The sequence below is a fragment of the Anarrhichthys ocellatus genome, unplaced genomic scaffold, assembly GCF_004355925.1.
Source record: "Anarrhichthys ocellatus isolate YVR2014 unplaced genomic scaffold, GSC_Weel_1.0 scaffold3, whole genome shotgun sequence".
Taxonomy (NCBI): domain Eukaryota; kingdom Metazoa; phylum Chordata; class Actinopteri; order Perciformes; family Anarhichadidae; genus Anarrhichthys; species Anarrhichthys ocellatus.
In genome coordinates, this window is record NW_022280033.1 from 1152311 (window position 1) to 1172713 (window position 20403).

The 20403-nt window shown below is 43.8% G+C and overlaps 1 protein-coding gene across 2 annotated transcripts in view; it reads right to left on the reverse strand.

Moving 5' to 3' along the window:
- Nucleotides 1–20403, reverse strand: part of cdh11 (cadherin 11, type 2, OB-cadherin (osteoblast)) — an 80748-nt gene that overhangs the window by 12997 nt on the left and 47348 nt on the right. For both annotated transcript variants that reach the window (XM_031841249.1, XM_031841243.1), the window contains 6 exons: nucleotides 13530–13943; nucleotides 12610–12749; nucleotides 11582–11876; nucleotides 9252–9371; nucleotides 7174–7341; nucleotides 2060–2247 (listed from right to left, as the gene is read on the reverse strand). In XM_031841249.1, coding sequence (XP_031697109.1) covers nucleotides 2060–2247; nucleotides 7174–7341; nucleotides 9252–9371; nucleotides 11582–11876; nucleotides 12610–12749; nucleotides 13530–13680 — 1062 coding nt within the window. In that variant the 5' untranslated portion in view covers nucleotides 13681–13943. The remainder of the gene's footprint in view (nucleotides 1–2059; nucleotides 2248–7173; nucleotides 7342–9251; nucleotides 9372–11581; nucleotides 11877–12609; nucleotides 12750–13529; nucleotides 13944–20403) is intronic.

A 20403-nucleotide genomic window follows, 5' to 3' on the forward strand; every position in this document is an offset into this window, starting at 1 on the left:
CACACACACACACACACACACACACACACACACACACACACACACACCGTGCCCCACTTGAGTGTAATCAGCTGCTCTCATTTCTTTGATTGGACTGTCCTGCTTTGCTCATCAGTACATTTCGTCAACTTTGAAAACTACACATTTTAAGTGTTCCCATGTGCGTTTTTTTACATTTTATCTTGTAAAAGCAATCTCTATTCCAGTTCTTACTCAAATCTGGTTTTACAAATTCCCACCTGAGCGCTGCCCACTACAACCTCACAGTTTATACTGTTCTACTGATCTACGGGTTAGCGCCTTGCTCCAGGACACACACACATGCCAGGCAGCGTTACTCATTATCGCTCACTCATTTCCCTGCTCGGTCCTGACGACACCGGTGGGAAGGGAGCCCCCGTAACCCTCGTGCAGTCTTAATACCACGCTCCAGCAGACGGTCGGTGAGAAAAAAAGTCATGAGACAGACTTGTATCGATTGATTCCGACGGAGTTTTTCCCACAGCGTCGGTACAACCGAGGCCGGCTGCTCTCTTGAGCGACGTCATCGCACTTTCATGCACGTACTGTAATTACATATTTAGATGCTAAGCCTGCCTTTCTTGCGTCTGGCAAACCTAAAACTGTATTCTTTATATTTCTAGGATATCAATCAGAGAAGTAAAAATAAAATCTTTCAGGAGACTGACTTTGATGTGCTTTTCTACAACACACTGATAGCTCCACTATGAATGTTTTATCTTTTAACTGAGAGGTCGGACGCTAAAAACAGGCCACCGTAGCTCACTGGAGGATTCAGCTCACTGCAGCGACACATTCTGTGTGTGTGTGTGTGTGTGTGTGTGTGTGTGTGTGTGTGACGTGTGTGTGTGCATGTAACAGAGAGTGTTTCTGTGTATTTCAGAGAATAAGAGACGGACAGAGAGTAAGAAAAGGTAATGGTGTGTGCTGAGCTGGATCACTGAAAGTGTTTGTGGGTGTGTGGGTTGTATGCACAGTGCAGAAGATGAGCATCTCTGACCGAGGGAAGCATGAAAGTTAATGCACGCTCACTCGCGTGCACACACACATACACACACACACACACACAGCAATGGAAGAGTCAGTGTTCATATCAAACACGATAAGAAACCACGAGGGTCATCAGAGGAGGAAAGGAAACGCATCAAAGCCTCCCCTTTTGCTTCCACCCACGTTTCTTGCTGCTCCGTATTTCCTTATTATTTTAACACATTATATGAACTCACAAATATGGACTCAAACGTGGGGCTGTTCGAATCCCACACCGAGCCGCTTTGTCTATCGAAAAAGTGCCGTCTCGACTACATTTCTGTGCCGGCAAATTGAAAAAGTGGACGATGACGCAGACGTGAAGCAGCCGCTTCCAGCGAGTAGTGCTTCTGACCAGCAGAACCAAAACCACCACAGAATCCTGAAATCTTTGCTCTCTTGTTGTCTCTTTAACATTGAGATCTTTGTGGTACAATTTACTGGATGAATGGATCCTAACATTCTGACTCTTCTGCCCTCCCAAGCTTTTCTTTCACCTCCCTTAAAATGTCTATTATTAGTATTAGTTATGATAATAACAAAGCTGTACAGAGACTGATCAGCTGTATCTGCTGAACCTCGGGTTGACAGAGCTTTATACTCAGTTTCAGCTCGTTGTTTAGCCGTCTGACGGCAGCGTTGCTGTTTTGGTTCACTCACTGCTCTCATAGCATCGTTCTCAGCAGACGGACACAGTTAGCGACTCGGTGATGGGCATAGTGGAGCATTTAGCAGCTGAAACAGATATTTCCCTCAGGAGTTGGTAGAGACGGAAAAACCGAGCTAAGACGTGAGTGAATGTTGGACTTAAATTCAACAAATAGTCAGAAACACGACTCCAAATGAACGGTAACGTATGTTATCAATGTTAAAATAAGCAACTGTTTGCTGACAAGTTTGTCTTGTCAACCTTAAAGTTGCACTTGCAACTTGTTTCTGCTGCCCCCCAAGAGGCAAAACAACAGTGAGCTTAGCAGGTTTAAGCCATAAGTCTTCATTCTCTCCTTACCTTCTTCAGTTTGATGACAGCCTCTCTGGTCTCGGAGTCGGTGCTCAGTTCAAACATGCCCAGTCCGTCTCCGTCTATTAAGCGGTAGTTCACCATCCCGTTGTCTCCGAGGTCGGGGTCCTTGGCCTTAAGACGGCCCACCTCCTCTCCGGGCACTTTATCCTCGGATACAGACATTGGATACACACCTGGGAGGAACAACAACAAAAAAAAACAGGTGGAAAATGTAGTGAGCGTCGGTTGGCTGGTCGGGGGGAAATGTCTGATCCCAGCTTGTTTTCGTACTCAACACTCTTTCGAGTCTTTCGATAATAATTCCTGGCCGGCTGCCACTGTGTTTACTATCTGAGGCAGGGGTCAGTTTGGGAGGGCAGAGAGGCATTACCATGAACTCTGCCATCTGTCTGCTGTGGCCCAGAGGATATTAAACCCCCCCATAGTGTCAGGTGAGTGTGTGTCTGAGGGAGCAGACACCTGGCCTGTAGAATGAGAGCAGCAGGACCATATGTCTACTCCCTCTCCCCCTTTATCCTTTAAACCCTCTCTCTTGTACTCTGGCCCCCAAACCGTGTCTCCCCCACTTCATCTCGTCTGTCTCATTTTATCGTAAAATGCAGTTCTCTCCCTGCTAAGTTCCCCTCCGTGTCCTCCCGCTCTGTGATTCAGACATCGAGCTCAGAGTGGACTCATCACTTTACACCATTAGCATGTTTGCCCCGCTCGCTCGTGGTGTCGCAATCCTGTGAATCATCAAATTCATCTTGGTCACGTGGCTTCCAATGAGAGGAGAGGAGAGGAGAGGAGAGGAGAGGAGACTCACGGGACTTGATTCACCTGAGCCCAAATCCCTCCTCTCCTCTCCATCCTTCCTCTTCGTCTTTAAACTCCTCCACACTGTTTTACTCTCTCTTGGCGACATCCTTCCCTCCCTTTTCGTCTCTCACTCTCCTCTCCCCTTTTTCCACGTCACCCTTTCCCAAATTCCTCCATTCATCCTCACCTCTCCTCCCCCTCGCCGCCCTGTTTCTCTCATGTATACCCCTCCTCCTCCTCCACCTCCTCCTCCTCCTCTGGCTAAAAGCTCATTTCATCCCTGCCCTCCTTTCACCCTTTTTCCTCCCTCTCTTCTCCTGTCGGTCCATTCTTGCTTTTCTTAAGTAGCTTAACTTCAATGGCTGCTGGCAGCTGAGTTAAACGCTGTATGACAGGACACACAGGCGGCCTGGCATACCTGGCTGAGGGATAAAAAGAGGCACAGCTCACACAGGAAAACACACAATCAAGCCCCACAGTGGAAGAGAAGTTAAACAATAATAAACTCATAAATCACCCGTACTGGTTTCCTCTGTGTAAAGAAAAAGTTATTTTTCACCAGTTAGTTAGAGTTTGAGGAAGTCATTAGATGCTTTCATTAGCTCTGTGTAGTTGATTGCTCTTATTCGTATTCTAATCAGATGAACCATACGGAGAAGCTCCTTAAATCAGCAAAGTTTAGATGGAAGCGCCAATAAAGAGCCTCGTAAATGTAACTGATGGCTACAATCTGCTAGGTCAGTCATTTTAATGTGATTACCAACAATAATGCCTGATATTACTTTGTAATTTATACTGGAGATTATGCGTTATCAGATTGATAATACTGTAGATGCATTTTATATTAGTATTTTCAACTTGGCCGGCAGACTGGTTCACAAAGCTTCAGGAAGAAGAACATCCATTTGTGGAGTTTAGGAGAATAATGTCCCCTTAACAGCGACTCATTTATACATTTTTAAAGTAACTTTCAAACAATCATTGATACCCGAGTTGTTTATTCGTGCGTATAAAGCACTAATGTGTCTCTGTGGTGGGTTGTAATCACTTTACATTTAGCTCAGAGGTTTAATTTGTACCAACCAAATTCTTATCGAAAGTTGCAACAGTTTGCATTACTAATATGGAGGATTTGAACAGGACTCAAGGGTTGCTACATGCTTCAATATCCTCACTTATGAGATGATGGTATCCATGCAGCACACTCAACATCGTGTGCTAAAGGCTTAAAGGGCCAACTGAAAGTTCTCATGATTTAATATGTGATAACTGATCAAATTTAACCAAAAAGTAGCGTGGCTGAAGTGCTAACTGTAGCACATCCCCTTAAAAGAGTACGAAAATGTTACTCCATATTTTTGATGCATTTTTTGTTTTTTTATGTCAATTTCTGCTCGTTACATGAATGCATTATTTTCAAAATAAACTTCTGCCTTCACAGGAAACAACTTCGTTAAGTTCATGCAACAGAACTGCTGAGCTAGGTTTATGAACAGATCGTGGTTTGGGTTAAAATAACTAGAGAAGTGGCGTTGCTTACGTGCAGAAGTTACGGGACAAATATACCAACGATGACTTCTTGTTTCTTGACTTCTGGGTGAAAGACCAGCTTTTGTTGGAGCCATCCAGCCTTGTGTGTGTTTTTGCACTCTTTTCTACTTCCTGGTTCACGATTAGGAGGATCAGGAGATGTGAAAAGTTCCTCCTCAGGTTTAAAGTTGGATTTCCCGCAGGGACACAGAAATCCCTCATGGAATTTAAGCCATCCTCTTGTTTGTCTTTTGGTGATGAGAATAGACGCTTCTGTACAAGCAATCCTAAAACACACTGGAGGTAAATGATATGCGCAAATACAACCCTGCAGATATCAACCGACAGATCTCTCACAGCTCCAGACGTCTGCTATCGTCTTTGTTCTGCGTTGCTCATGTTTGAACAAGACGGAGAGACAGCCGGCCGTGAACAACGATATTCAATAAGAGCCATCTCTGTCACGTCGGGCCTAATAAAGACCCAAATCAGAGAGTTGGAGAGCAAATTGTTATTTGGTTTTTTATTGCTGTGATGGATTTTTCTCCTGATAATGAGGTGAAAGGGAGAGAATTACAAGGACAGAAAGTCTGTGAGCGCTCGAGCCTCGGACTGAAAATATGACAGCTTGAATGGAAACTGAAAAGCTGATGGAAGACATGAGAGGGAGTCAAACTGCTACATATCTGCCTGTTTTTATCTCTTTCGTTGTGTTTTCTCTCTTTGTATCTGTTTTATTTCTGCCTCTTGTTTTTTTAGTCTTGACTTGCTCATCTGATTTCCCTTTTCCTCTCCCCGCTCTCTCTCACTCTGCCCAACTACTGAATAAGTAATCACTGTCCTCATTCACACCATCTGGGAGGCTTTTCTTGCAGGTGTTTGTACTGCTTCCACTTTTTTTTTCCCATAGCAAGGGTACCGACAACTACAACATATTGCTATTTGATGTGTTGTCTTGTATCACAGATGTAAACTGCCAGCGATGCACGGCTGATATTTAGAAGTAATGCAAAGAGGCACTTTGTAAACACTTCTGACTGATAATGTGGCTGTGAATCCTGCGTTTTGTCCTTTTTGTCTTATTTTCTAAATGTTTTATGTATACTTTGGACGTGGGAACATAAGGATGGCCTGAGAACCCGTCATTACGTCGTCATTACGTCGTCCTATAAGCGTTTCTTTATTGGTATACTGACTGAAGTGCTGTCCTGAAGTCACTGGGAGGCTTCGCTGCCGGCTTCAGCTGGGAGCCAAAACCCAACGTCTACGCTTCTGGAGGCCCAGGCCGTATTGCTGGGCCCGCTGGAGGGAAGGCAGGAACGCCAGAACCAGAACCAGGACTGAGCGGGTCAGACTGTCCGACCCCGCTGCAGTGAAATGAGAGGTTTTCTAAAGGGAGTCTGGTGCTCATACATACATACATACTGACGACACTCTGCTGGAGATACAAAGTTGTTTTTTCTTCATTTGAGCTCTTTCTCATCAAACTCTCTCAAAATGTTGTACGTTTGACCTGCAGAATGAGATTTTAGCTTTGTGTTGCAAAACACTGGTACACAGTCGGCTCCTGGGAAGTACACGAGAACCGGAGTGATGCTTTTGACGGTCTCTTTCTTTCTCTCTTGTGTCTTTTCCCTCCCTCGCTACGTCTGCTCGTGTCTCTCCCTTCCCTCGCCTATTCAGCCTCTCCACAGGCTAAATATTGAGCCCCCGTCTCCCCCCCCCGCCTGCCCGCCTTCGCTCCATCCATTCTTGCAGCTACTCTGCTGAATCTCTTCCAGGAGTTGCTCTGCTCGGAGCCCCAGGAGAGGAGGAAAAAAGAAAAAAAAAGCTCAACAATATCAGAGAGGCAGAAAGAAACTCCAAGACAGGAAGAAGATAGATAGAATAGATAGAGATAGATAGATAGAAGATAGAACATTTTGGACACAGAAGTAGATTAATTGATAATAGATCCACAAAATATACTTCTGTTTCTGTCGGGTGAACCAGAAAGAATGAATCTTTGATTGAACATGTCAGACATATTTACCATCTACATTTGCTGCATTTTGAAATATTAGCATTGTGTGGTGTCAGCAAAAGTGATATAAAAAGGAGACATTTCCCCCCCATGTTATCTTTCAGTCTCAGAGTCAAATCAGAAAATGTCCACTTGTTTATTTGATAGCACCGCTGTGAAGGTTGGTGAAACCAACATACTAGAAGATGAATCGTATTAGAACACCTGAGAGTAATACCTGCAGAAGCTTAAAGGTCCAGGGTTCTCAGGGTCCTTTTTTCTTCTTCAAACCTCAAATCTGCAGCTCTTGACAAACCCAGGCTAAATATTTCACTACTTTTTATTGCTCATAAAATCAGTAATTCACCAAATGTCCCAAGGAGAGATTTAAACACACACGCACGCACTCACACACACACACACACACACACACACACACACACACACACGCCTGAGGACATTGCAGGGGGGCAGTAAATAACCTTTAATAATTGATTTCTTAAGTTATCTTGTGTGCCCCCTACAGTGACTTCCCTAGCTTCTAGCGAGCGACATGTTTTCTGGGTTATACACACACACACACACACACACACACACACGCACACGTGGACCGACATAACCCGCATGCACAGATGTGCAGAGCAGAAAAGGATTAAAGAAGCTGCGGGGATGAAGTACAGGCAGACTGTAATGTGGCTGATGTGACACTTCCACACCTCCTAAATGACAAGTTACACATCCCAGATGGAGAGGAGGCGTTTGTACTCACTCTGTGGGAACTTCGGCGGGTTGTCGTTGACGTCCGTGAGCGTGATTTTAACCTGGGTGGTCCCCGACAGCCCGCCCATGTGACCGCCCATGTCTTTGGCCTGGATGACGACGTCATAGTCCTGGCGCGCCTCGCGGTCCATGTTTGGCAAAGCAGTACGAATTATACCTGAATGGGCACATTTTTAACATCAACTTGATGCTCCGATGACATTATTTTTGTTATTTTTCAGACTTTTTTTCGATACTGCTATACTATGACTTTTTAGGACTTTTTCACGACTCTTTTCTAAATAATATGAATATAAAGACATAATATACAATGTTGAAACATTATTATGACATACTCTACTACGACTAATTTACGACATCAATCTAAATTATGTAATTCAAACCTTTTTTTTATTTGAATATTTCAAAAAGTCAAAAAACTAAAAATCTGAGTAAAGAAACCTAGAGTGTGATCTACTTTCCTAAGAGCAGGTGTCATTTTATTTCAAGATATTTCATCTTTGCTCATCATTCAAATGAAGGAGAAGTCTAGTAGAACATGGGTGAAGTCTTATTTTCCTCCATCTCCAGTCCCAGTGATCGTTGCTTTCTGTTTAATTCATCAGCGACTGTTCTCTCTCCATCTCTCTCTCTCTTTCTCTCCCGACATGCCTCGCTGCAGTGTCTGGGAGTTGAGGCTTTCTACTGCCATATTATGCCAAGTGTGTGTGTGTGTGTGTGTGTGTGACAGCATGCAAAGCTGATAATCTCCAAACCAATTAGAAATGAGCTATGGATTTGAGCCAGTCAAATACCCAACACTGGTTTGATTAGCCAGATTTACTCTGCCCAAATCTCTCTCTCTTCCTCTCTTTCCATGAACTCACTCTCTCCAAACCAATTCCTCTCTCCGTCGTCTCTACGCTGACCTCTCTCTCTCTCCCTCTCTCTCCCCCCCCCCCCTCTCTCTCTCTCTCTCTGTGTTCTATTCTTCTTCACCCTCGCTGACCCATCACAGCTCCGTGTCGGCCCTAACCTCTCTCCTCACAACCAATCTCTTCTTTTGATGGGAACCCAAATATTGGGCCTGGGCTGTGCAGAGACCAGTGCTGAATGTCCTCTGGGGACCTCTCTCTGCAGCAGAGCCTTCTCCTCCTCACAGACTCCAGTGGAGAGGACGTGCTGTTACGTGATCCCTGCAGAGGCCACTGCTTAGCTTTTTATGAGTGGTAGATGGTAAATGGTGCAGAAGCGATACGACGCTTCCACAAGGGGCCGTTACAGTTAAGGGATACACAACCAGGCTTGAGTCAATATTATTTATTGATATATTTTTTCAAAATGCTGAAATGTATTTTGTTTTAATGAGTCTAATACTAAGATTAGGTTAATGCACACATTTACAGCTTTAAAAAAGCAGGTGTTCAGTAAAGGACAACAACAAAAAAGTGCACCCATAGAAGGTAGTCGTCATTTGTAACCAATGAACGGAAGTGACCATAGTTGGACTACGAAGGTTGACTTAATAGTATCTTAATCTCTGGTAGAGACCTGTCAATCACAGTAAGCCCCGCCCTAAAGCATCCCCTGCTTTATGGTCTGTTTGACTCTAAATGGACCATAATGTACTAAATGAACATCATGCTGTATTGAAGAAGACTTGAAACTAGAGATTGAGAACATAAACTCATGTTTACAATGTTTACTGAGGTAATAAATCAAGAGAGAAGTAGAGTCATTTTCTCATAGACTTCTATACAACCAGAGGAGTCGCCCCCTGATGGACACTAGAGAGAATGCAGGTTCAGCATTGGCTTCACTTTTCAGAACTGAAGGTTGCCGCCTGGTTGCACTGTACATGACGAGTCATACTATATCATGCTGGCTAACTGAGCATAAACTTTCCTGTATTCACTGAAGTGTGGATGTTTAGTGGTCCTGCTGCACTTGACTTTATGTTGTCTACTTGCAGGATGCTGTTCAGTGTGGTGGCATGTTGCAACCCTTTCTGTGTGCAGTCTCTGTCGTTGCATGAGGCTACATGTGTTCGTGGCGTTGGTGTCTGTTGACCATGCAGGGCATCCTCACCTGTCTGAGGCTCCACAGAGAAATACGGCTGCCCTTGCAGGATGCTGTACACCAGCCTGGCGCTGTTGCCGTAGGTGGGGTCATCAGCATCTGTAGCTGTCACCTGCATCACTGACGTACCTACGGGACAGACAGACACACAGACAAGTCAGGAGATGACTCTACCTCAGCGATTGGTGCGTGTCGATTCACCTGGATGAGGAGAGGGAAAAGGAACCGATCTCCCCTTCTCTCAGACACTGCAGCTGAACTGCTCCCGTGAGGCTGGTCCTCACTCTCATTTCTCTAAATTTCATCATCTGGTGGAAGCATCCACTCTCCAATTGTGGTGATTTTCATGATTTAAATGAAACATTATATTCCCTCCATGCGGTGACGGAGTTCTACTACCCCTGGGTTTATGAAACCCTTTTTGAAACCCACTGGATAATCTGGAAAACAAATCTCCAAAACAAGGTGACAACAAGTTACTTCCTGTAAATCTCTTTTAACTGAACTTTAACATATTCAAGCCTTTATTTCAAGTGTGACACAACTCATGAAACTAACTCAGCCAAACATAATAAAGACAAGTAATATCAACAGTAGCTTTAGAGCAACACGTGAACATGTGAACATGTTGCCTCCTATATGCAACGGAAGTAATAGCAGTTTATAATCTGCAGGGTGAGTGTTACAGTTTTACTATATGTATAGCAGTTTTTGTGTATTATTATGAGGTTTTACATTGTATTCTATACCAACAAATCATTAATAAAAACAACACCACAGCATGAGAACAATCACTCAAATTAATGGCAGTAAAATACCAGCATGTCAACTTTTTAAGATTTTGTAAATTCATTCATTCTTTAATTTTCTTTCTGAACATAAATGACAAAGACTCCTTTTCAACCACTCAGCTGTAAGACCTTCAAAGACACAATTTGGTCGGCTATGTTGGCGACACATACGACCCGACCCGTCTTGAAACACGGACCGTTTACATCTTTATTTATGGGTGTGACTTTTTTGCTGTGTCATCACCATTCCCATCTATACGACCAATGTGTGATTAAATTGTTTACCAAAGGTCTCCATAGATCTCGCCTCATACACCAGATGGATGAATTTATTCTTAAAATGTACAAAGTTTTCTTCCTAAGTGCTTGATGTTTCCAAAGTCAATAAGTAATCTTGGTAAATAACTCAATCTCAATAATTGTGATAGTGATATTTGCCATAATAATCGAGGGGCCCAATAACACAGTGTGTTGTTTCTGGTTAAACTACTTCACACTTCTTTTCAGTTTCATATTTTCAGTTTTGACGTCTCCAGTTGCAGCTATGTGAGCGTCACGATCCAGCTCCATCCAAAATTCACTTCACTCAACCCTGGTCTCATTCGGCTACCTTAAGTGCACTGGGTAAATCACCAAGAATGAGACTTCCTTCTCCATCTGTTCTAGTTCTGACATCCATGAGGGAACATGGACCTATTTAGTCAAATTACAGCTTTTCTTTCTGTTCCACTCCCCCCTCCCTGCCAGACTTCTGTATTCAGGGTTCAGCTCAACAGAGCCCATTCCTTTCAGAAGTTCTTTCTTTGGAAGTCCAGTCCATTCAGAGACGGGATTTCTCTGGCTTTCAGAGAGCACAGCGCCACTGCCAGTGTGGTTCATTTGAGGTCAGCCCGAGGGTTGAAGACTCTCCAAGACCACATAATCATTGGAAGGAAAATCTATCGAGATCAGAAGCTCTAAGTAAGGAGACTCTGAGGAGATGGTCCATGCCAGCCTAGTGCTAAATATTGCCTTGCTCCTGGTTGAGGCCATTATTTGTCACCATGTAATAAAAGAAAAGGTTAAAAGAAAGGAACGGCCCTTTGGGGTGTGAATGTGCCGGCTAATGGTACTTTCTGTTTTCCACTTCTCTGTCACACTTCCTGTGGTCAGGTTTTCAATGACATTTAATAATGTATGTAAAAGGCTATTTAGCAGACAAACAACAGACTATGAACTCCAGCGGTGACTTCATTAAGAAATATGCAACGGAGAGCTTTTCTCTAATATTGATTATCTCTTCTGAATTGCGTTTGTATTTGATGTTTTAAGATACACTTAAAACTAAAATGTAGCATTTAAGAAGCAAAGTACTACGAGTTCTCAATTTAGATGTAAGAACAACGTACGCTAACGACATGCTTAGCTAACATGCATATGCCTCCTAAGATGCTAGACTTTTACGACACTATCGTTAGCCCACGGTATTTAATATTTAACTACCATAAACCTAAGTCTACCCCGCACCATCCCTCCTGTTCCCTAACCTTTTCTTTTCTTACTACTCACCAACATTGGACATCTCAGGCACCCTGGCGTAGTACGGCCCGTGTAGAAACTCGGGAGGATTATCGTTGATGTCTTGAACTTTCACTATGAACTGTGATGGAGGCTCCTGAGGCTTATTGGTGTCTCTGTCCACGGCCTGGGCTGTCAAAGTGTACTGGGCCTGCTCCTCGCGGTCCAGGGTCTTCGTGGCGTGGATGTTGCCTGTGTTGTCGTCAATAACAAAGATTGTTCCCGCACCTTCGCCGGACAGGATGTACTTGATGTTGCCAACGCCTGAGTCGGCGTCTGAGTGGAGCTGAAATAGGAGGGGGAGATACAAGAAGTGTGTGAGACAAACATAGACGGGGACATATGCAAAGGCAGTATGTGTGGCGCTGACAACGTCTGGATTTCAGATGGCGTGGAACTTGAAGAGAATGAGAGACAGGACTGGTGATCACAGAGTGAGACGGGTAGTCTGGTCTCCAGACGAGACTGGAAGACGTATTGTGGCTCGGCTGCTTGGCGGATGTGACATGAGGTGTCTATTTCTCCACCCTATACGAATTAAAGCAGCGAAACGTCTGAGACGGGCTGTGTGAGACGGGCAAACACTAATAAGTAAGAAATTTAAAACGTTGTCATCTCTCCCAAAATATTGAAGAATCACACAGTGTTCAATTAAAGTGTTGTTCTTCCTTTACAACCCTTAGACGATGAAATATGATGCATTGTAAACATCATTAGTTGTTTGTTATGAAAGCCGCTGCTCGGTTTGAGTGATGCTGTTGCTGTGGAGGAGTACCACCAATCAGCTTCACCTTGAATGTCTTTCTCTCTCCCCCTTGACGAATGGGAAAAGCACGTTTAAACCGGACTGGAGTTGGTGATTTGTTGTGACTCTGCGTGGCCCAATTGTGATTGTATATGGAGGAAAGATTAGCTATAAGTTTAACAGCAATTGTTTTTCAGTTATTAATCCTGTTTGACTCAAGAGGAGAGAAGCTGATCCAAGAACACGTTATCAACTCGTGCTTTATTGTACTCACCCTGCCCACCAGAACTGGGTCAGGCCCAGTGTACTCCTCAATGACGAAGAACTGATTCCAGACCCATCCTCGTTTGGACCTGTGGAGTACCTGCCCCTCCTTGCCGGCCCTCTGTCTGTGTCTATGCAGCGACAAGTGACCTACGAGCACAAGAACAACACATTCCTGTAAACAAATGCTGTATTTTTCTGTCAACCAATTTTAGTCAACAACACATTTAATGAATGAGTTATCACCACGAATATTTTCAATTGATTGAATCAAAAGTGGGAAGGAAGCAGTGACCTCATGAAGGCCCACTTTTGAGTTGTGGGTCATCAGATCTGAGAACATGTGGGTGGGTGTTAAGGTGTCTCTAAGCAAGGCACTTAACCTCTGTTTGTTGCAGTGCAGCTGCTCGGTGGCTAACAGCAGCGGGCTGTGGTTGTACTGAGCAGCTGCCCCAGTGAACATCTGTAACTGAAGGGTACCTCGATGGAACAAATGAATTGCTGAGTAAGTCTCTGCTATGTAAGTGAAGATAAAACAAAGAGAGATTCAAATAGTAAATAAATGCAAATACACTCCAGATGCACCGAAGACGTGATGATCCAAACCGTCTTGGGAGATGTTTAGAATACGGCATGACCTTGTTGAACAGAAAATGTGAATGCGGTGCTTTTCCAGTTTTGTTAATGTAAAGGGGAAGAAACATTTCTATTCAGTTGAGTAAATATTTACTTCACAGCTTGGATGGTAACGTGTCTGTACAATAATTGTCACTCTGAAGAACGAGGCGACTCATGGTCACAAAGGACGGATCATTTAAAACAAAAACAAATGCCATGACAAGAAGTGGTGATCATCTGCGCAAGTTTCAGAACGCATCGCATTTACAGTTTAGAGAGTGCGTTAAAGCCAAAAGGTTCCTTCTGTCCTACCTGGATGTCTGTGTTTGTGGCCCCTCTCATCCAAAGACGCGCTTCCTCTCCGGGTTCCCAATGCAACGCTACAGAGCGCTGAAATCCCCACCAGCACCAGGAAGGCCCTCAGCGGCCCGAGGCCCTGCCGCTTCATTGCCGGCATCGCCATCTCGCCCGACCCGAGCAACCGTGCGCTTCACTCCGCCCCCTTACTTTCTGGCTCCTCCCAGTGGAGCTCCGCTCCCACTGAGGTGATGTCCTGTTTCTGCTACTGAAATGTTGTTGATGAACTTCCTAGTTCATTAGCTGAGAAGGGGGCCTGTTGGTGCGGATACTCATCACCGACTTTCCTGTTATTGCCTTTTCTTCTCGTCGTTTATCTTCTTCTCCTCTCACAGTTGGTTTACTCCCTCTCTCCTCTGATCACAGGGCCTACAAAGAGAGCAAAGAATACTGCTTCAAAAACAATGCTGATCAACAAATGCACAGATTAATCTTCATAAAAGTGATGAATTCAACACTGACAACAAACAGTTCAGTGATCATCCCTGTCTGTTGTAGAGGATAAAGTTAATTGGCTGCAGTTGGAGATCTGACTTCTTAAATAGTTGTTGTGTTAATTAGGACATTGTGCCTATTACGCAGACAACGCTGTCTGTAAACTCATTAGCTTTAATTCAATTAGACACTGACTGATTCGGTGTAGGAGGTGCAGCTCATGAGCAACACCAAGTCCCTGTTTTGCTTTATTTACAGCCCTTTCAGATGCAGCAGAAGTAAAGTAAAGCAACCACAGGAACGTATGAAAGTCATCAAAGGCAGGTTTTAGTTTCCTGACCTGTGAAGCAAGAAACCCATCGCTCTTCACAAGAAACTGTAGATGAAAGTCAATCAAATACCTTAAGTGCAATTGGCATATGAGCAGGTTGTAAAATAAATGCATAATTCAATAAATAAATGAATGAATTACATTACAGGTGATTGGGCATTTCTAGACCAGGTATGCTTAGTTCCTTCTGTTCGGATCGGACCCTTTCAGATCCGCCTTGGTACCTTCATGGTTACTTCGGATGTTCAGATTATTACTAACACGACGTCGTTGAGATGAGTGAAAGCTTGTGATAAGGCCTTTGTGTGCCCAACCACCAAACCACAACCTTTGCAATAGAAAACTAATTCTGTCTTTTTTCCGTTGCCTTTCTGTTTTGACTCGAGATAAAACTGACGATAGAAGGTCAGACAAAAGACAGAAAGGTTATTGTGTTACGCTGATACAAGTGTGCATAATTACACTTCATTAAGGCAATAAAGTCACTTCATTGACCCACACATATCTCTCAGATATCTCATTTCCTGGCCCAGTGGTTCAAGCACATTGATGCACCATTTGCGCGCAGTTGCATCTCGAATGAACCTCCGTTATGACACCTTGACAGGAGATTCGGTAACCAGCTGCAGATCCTGCATTCCACCTAGACCCACAGTGCCTCTAACTGAAAACCAAAAGTAGACTTTAAAACAATTGCACCAAAGCTGACAGGAGTCCAAACGCATTCAACACGAAGCAGACGCTGACAGTAAGCGATTGTGTGCACAAATCCCTTTACAACAAATGAGTTGTTCTAGCTGTAGCTGTGAGATTCTCTGAACTTCCTCTTTTTCTTTTCCTTTCTGTTCCCTGAATCTTTGCCGTTTCTGTCTTTGCCATATAAATCAAGGTTGCATACGCAAATGGTGTGTTTAATATTCAATAGCTCAGTAGATGAGAAAATTCCCTCAGGGCTCATTGGCTCCTGCTGACCACATGAGCAGCCAACCAGGAAGTGTTGACAGTTAATCCCACTCCAGCTCATAATCTGGCTAATTATCCTTGAGTCTCTGATTGATGTGTGTATTTGTTTGTGTATCTGTACACGTGTGTTTGTGTGTGTCTATTATCTGTCTGCATACAGTACGTCTAAAAGCTCTTGAGGTTGCTATTTGGGACATATGTGGAAACTAAAATTCCCTTGAAGGATCGAAGAGAAATGAGAGACAAATACCAAAAACAGAAGACTGTTTTTTTTCTTTGTCAAGTTTGAGTTGAGAAATTTAGCGTTGATTTGTAACAACAAAGCGAAAGCAAAACATCCGTCAAATCTATTCTTGTAAATTGTTATTCGCAGGAACAAATCATTTGTGCATTTGAACAGACGTCGAGCAAAACTGTTACAAACACCGGCGTGCACTGACAACCGCTACGCAGAATGTGTTAACACGTCATTTACGAGTCAAATTAAGTGTCGGTTTTATTTAACGAGTAAAAATACAGCAAGTCTAAAATGAACTGAAACCGGTCATCTGTTATTCATCTCAGGAACTGTCAAGTCAAACATAACAACAACAATAATGAAACAGATTGGTATCAGAGTGACAGCTCAGGGATGCTCAGTGTGACTGTGAACATGGTAACGTGTGACTTGTTTCAGAATGGAGCTGTCAACTTATTTTAAAAAAAAAGCAATTGCTAGAAACTTTTTTTCGTTGACAAAACGACTTAAATATCCCAAAATCCAGTGTCTTTATGATACTCAATGTAGGTTAGTGCGAAGGGAAGCCTGGAGAATCCTCCACATAGTTTCTGTATCTAATATTCTTTTGTTGTTTTCTTCTCTTTTTCGGGTATCCTTTAAGGCTGAGAGAGAGAGAGGGAGGGAGAGAGAGAGAGAGGGAGGGAGAGAGAGAGAGAATGCAACCCAGAAACAGACAGTGATAATGACTCCCCAGGGCGAGCATGCCTTTTGGCCAGACCACATCCTCTGTCTGAATACATGACTCAAGAGTTACATTAGAATAGTGAACAGCCTACACATGTGTGTGTGTGTGTGTGTGTGTGTGTGTGTGTGTGTGTGTGTGTGTGTGTGTGTGTGTGTCACAAAGGTCAGAGCAGTAGGGCTGGAAAAAAATGCAGCACAACAAGCCCCACGGGCAGACATATTCTCACTATCTGTCCAACCACACCACATTCTTGCATTTCTTAATAACTATGACATTTGAGTGTGTCTCACTGTGTATAGTACTGACATATGTGGGGTGTAAATGGAGTGTTACTACTAAACACACACATGTATATCATTACTTCTTCTCCTCCAGTATTGGGTAAGTCGACAGGTAGGACAGACTCAAAGTTAAATAGTGTTATAAATAGATTTGTTCCCGAGAATCGGTCACTTTCTGACAATGCCCTGATTGTTTAGAGTGGGAATCGGCCCTATAATCTCCTCCATCCTTCTTGCTCTCCTTTACTTTGCACCAAAAACCCATTAGGGAACAAACACAATGGTTGGGAAACAGTCACTCACATCTCGTTTTAACAGAGAATGTGTCTGCAGTGAAGGAGTGTTGGGAGTAGGTGAATGCGTTTTCTTTTCTCTGGGTCTGCCTCACGCTGAGCCTCTTCAGTCGGAGTAGCTGTAATAGCGGCCCATCTGCAATTACAGTGATTAACTCCAGAACCCAAACAAAGCACAGAGCGGTAGCACGCAGGGATATTCCACCGACTCAATGAATGGAGACAATTTCTCAAGTCTCTCTCTCGGTGCTTTTCCCCATTCTGTCTGTTTTTTTTTAGATTACTGTCTGTACTCTACTCTGTGTTCATTTGCACAATCAAGGTTGCGGTTTTAATTTCTGCAACTTAAAGCTGAGATCTGAGACCTGAACACGTTGTCGGCAGTTTTGGTGAAAAACAAATGTGGCTGTGCTGTCTTTGGTTTGCATTTCTGAGAAATTACTCCTCAACATTAAATCTGTTGTACACTATTACACACTGTTTTGACAACTACACCCTTTCAAAAATCATTTCCAGGTCAAAATGACACTTAAAACTTAGAGTTTAATAAACATGATTAAATAGTATTCGCCCACAATGATTTGGATGCTCATTTCAACCACTGCGATGCCTTTTGCTCATTCAAAGACTCTACCTGAAGCCGCATTGCCCGTTCACTCACGCAGCACTCAACAGGAAACTATCCGTGTCAGATGCATTCTCACCTACTGGACATCTTCTATCTGGTTTTTGGAGACGGGGGGAGCCTTGGCACCGTGGCCCATCGCCGGTTCCTGATTTGGTAATTAACAATCAAGTCTCTTGTCAGTTTCAGCGTTGGCCCTCACAGACAGAAGTCCCTGCGTCTCGTTGTCTCTCCAGTCGTGTGTAGATGCACAATAGAAATGTCATCAACACGTTCTCCGGACAATGTCTGGGCTCTATCTACTCATGGGCTCAACTGGATGTTACACAGACTTTGTACCGGGGGGGGGGGGGAATCGACTGATTCGGACATTTGCCTTCGCACATACAGCTCCTCCGGGGATTGTCTAGATGATTTCGGGGTGGCAGTGCATGTGTGAAAGCGGCTTTTGAACCGTTACACAACAATGAAGGCTCTCACTTTCTATCATTTCCTCCATCGGAGTCGCTGTGTGGCCTTTACCTCCCTCTCATTTCTTCCTCTCGGTGAACCAAACCTCCCACCAGCTGCATTAAAATACCTTCAGGAAATGCCTTGAAACTAGAGAGAGTAAAAGGTGACCCTACTTTTTTTTCCCCTCTCCCCTGAAACTTTGTCTTCCTCCTTCTCTCTCCGGGGGTAAGTGGTAATAAAGGTGATTGATTCTTGTACGGATGTGATATATATCCACGGTCCGCCTTCATGCTGTGTGTTACTGTGTATGTAGCTGACTGTGTGTGTGTCTTTTCATACTTCTTCCACATATTGCCTGTGTCAGGGATGAGTAGGCAAGCAGTGATCTTACTCTCCCTGGTCTGGACCATGAGTACAAACGGATGATACATACATATGACTATTAAAGGAGAGACGAGGAGAGCGACAGGTACATCTGTTGAGAATTTCCCTCGTGCTGCCTCGTTCACACCTTACACATCTGGACGCTGTCTGATCTTGAATATCGGACATGATGCCAAATCAACGGTGCATTCATCTCAAGAACACACCTTCCACTTTGTATTACTTAATCAATATCAGGAGAGATTTTGTATCCATAAAGCTGGTCAGTCTGTGTTAAGATAATAGATGGGAAGTGGCTCCCGTTACTTCACCATCTTTACACCGTTCAGATGCTGACACACATGTGGTACGTCGTCGTGAACAGTGAACTCTCCCCCAAGCCACGAAAACTAAAGCATTCGGTGTGATTTGGGTAAGCGGCTGACACGAAGAGGAATTGGACGTAGGACGTGTTGTTTGTTCCCACAGGGCGACATTTGTCCCCCTCTGTGTTCTCACAGGCGCTGTGTCATCCTTCGTTCCTGCCACATTGGTGTCGTCCAGCATGGGGGAGAGTCGGCTCTGACCTGAACAAAGACGGCGGTACAACAGACAATCATGGCCATGAGGCAATGAGCTGACGGAGAAACAAATCTGTGTAACTTAGAATGTGGAGTCTAGTTTTTACAGGTATTACATTTGCTTTTTTTTATGATCGACGTGACAGAAGTTGTGACGTTAGCCTGCTTTGTCATCAGCAGGTTAAACGGTTATTTCTGTGCTGATCCACTAAGCGAGAGCTGTTTACTGTAAATGGACCAGTGTGGGTTTTTAAGCCTTGCCCGAGGAGATGTGGCGAAGGACACCTCACAAACACACAGCTAGGAATAAAGCTGTAACCATTTGACGCACACTCCTCCAGCCACGGGACCCTTCCTTAACCCCCAACACTATCTGAACCAGATGTTTCTGCCGGCATGAGAAAGGGGGTCATGTGAGGTTTATAATGCGATTTTCTGTTGCTGTAGAAATCCAGTCCTACTCTCCAAAACAAATCCCACAGACACTCTGCTGTGGATGCAAAGCTGTGAACCGTGAGGGCTTTTTCTTTTTTTTTCTTTTTGGTTCCTTCAAGCGACATTTTCTGTAGGGAGGGATTTAAAAAAGATGAAGGATGGATGAAATTTACCAACCAGAGAGCAAGAAGAGGGAGGGAGGATGGGAGAATGACAACCAACATAAATAAAGACTAAGCGTCATCATGTTTCTGTCCAGCAGCTGTCAAGATCATTTTACACAAACTTTAGAGAAGTTTAACCATCCGATCCTCATTGTTTCTGTTTGCAGGTTGAAGATTCTTGAACGTTGGAGATTTATACCAAATAATAAAGGCCGGACAAGCAGTCATCATTAGGTTAGTTTTCTTCTGTGGGATAATTTTTATAACTTTCATGGAAAACCAAGGACGACAGAGTGAGAGAGTGACAAGACAAGAAAAAAAACAGACAAGAAGACCGACAGACAGAGAGTGGGAGTATTAAAGTTCACTTTGGGTGTCTCGTTTCGGTGGCTGGCTCTCTGCGGTCTGTTAAAAGCTTAAAAAACAGAGCGCTGCTGAAAACAGACACCCAGTGTTTAGCTCACACCGCGAAACCTGAGGCTTAATTGCCTTTCAATTAGAGGAACTAATAGGCCTCTGTGTGTGTGTGTGTGTGTGTGTGTGTGTGTGTGTCGGGGGGAAGCGAAGTGATTACAGAAAAAGAGCTACAAAGCTTTCTCAGCATTCATGAAAATAGGTATTAATGAGAGGCTAGCAGCTCCGACACACACATGCACAGAAACACACTTACTGCAAAGTTAGTCTTCTCAGTGCGTGGGTGCTTGTATGTATGTGTGTGTGTGTGTTATGTGTGTTATGTGCTTTATGAATTTGTTAGCGTGTGTGTGTGTGTGTGTTATGTGTGTTATGTGCTTAATGAATTTGTTAGCGTGTGCGTGAGGTTGCTGATTCCTGTTCAGCCATTAGTGAAATCCAAGTGCTAATTACCACCCACAAGACCCCAAGTCTGCCGTTTTCACAAACACACTCACAGTTTCTTCATGTACTATTATCTCTAATC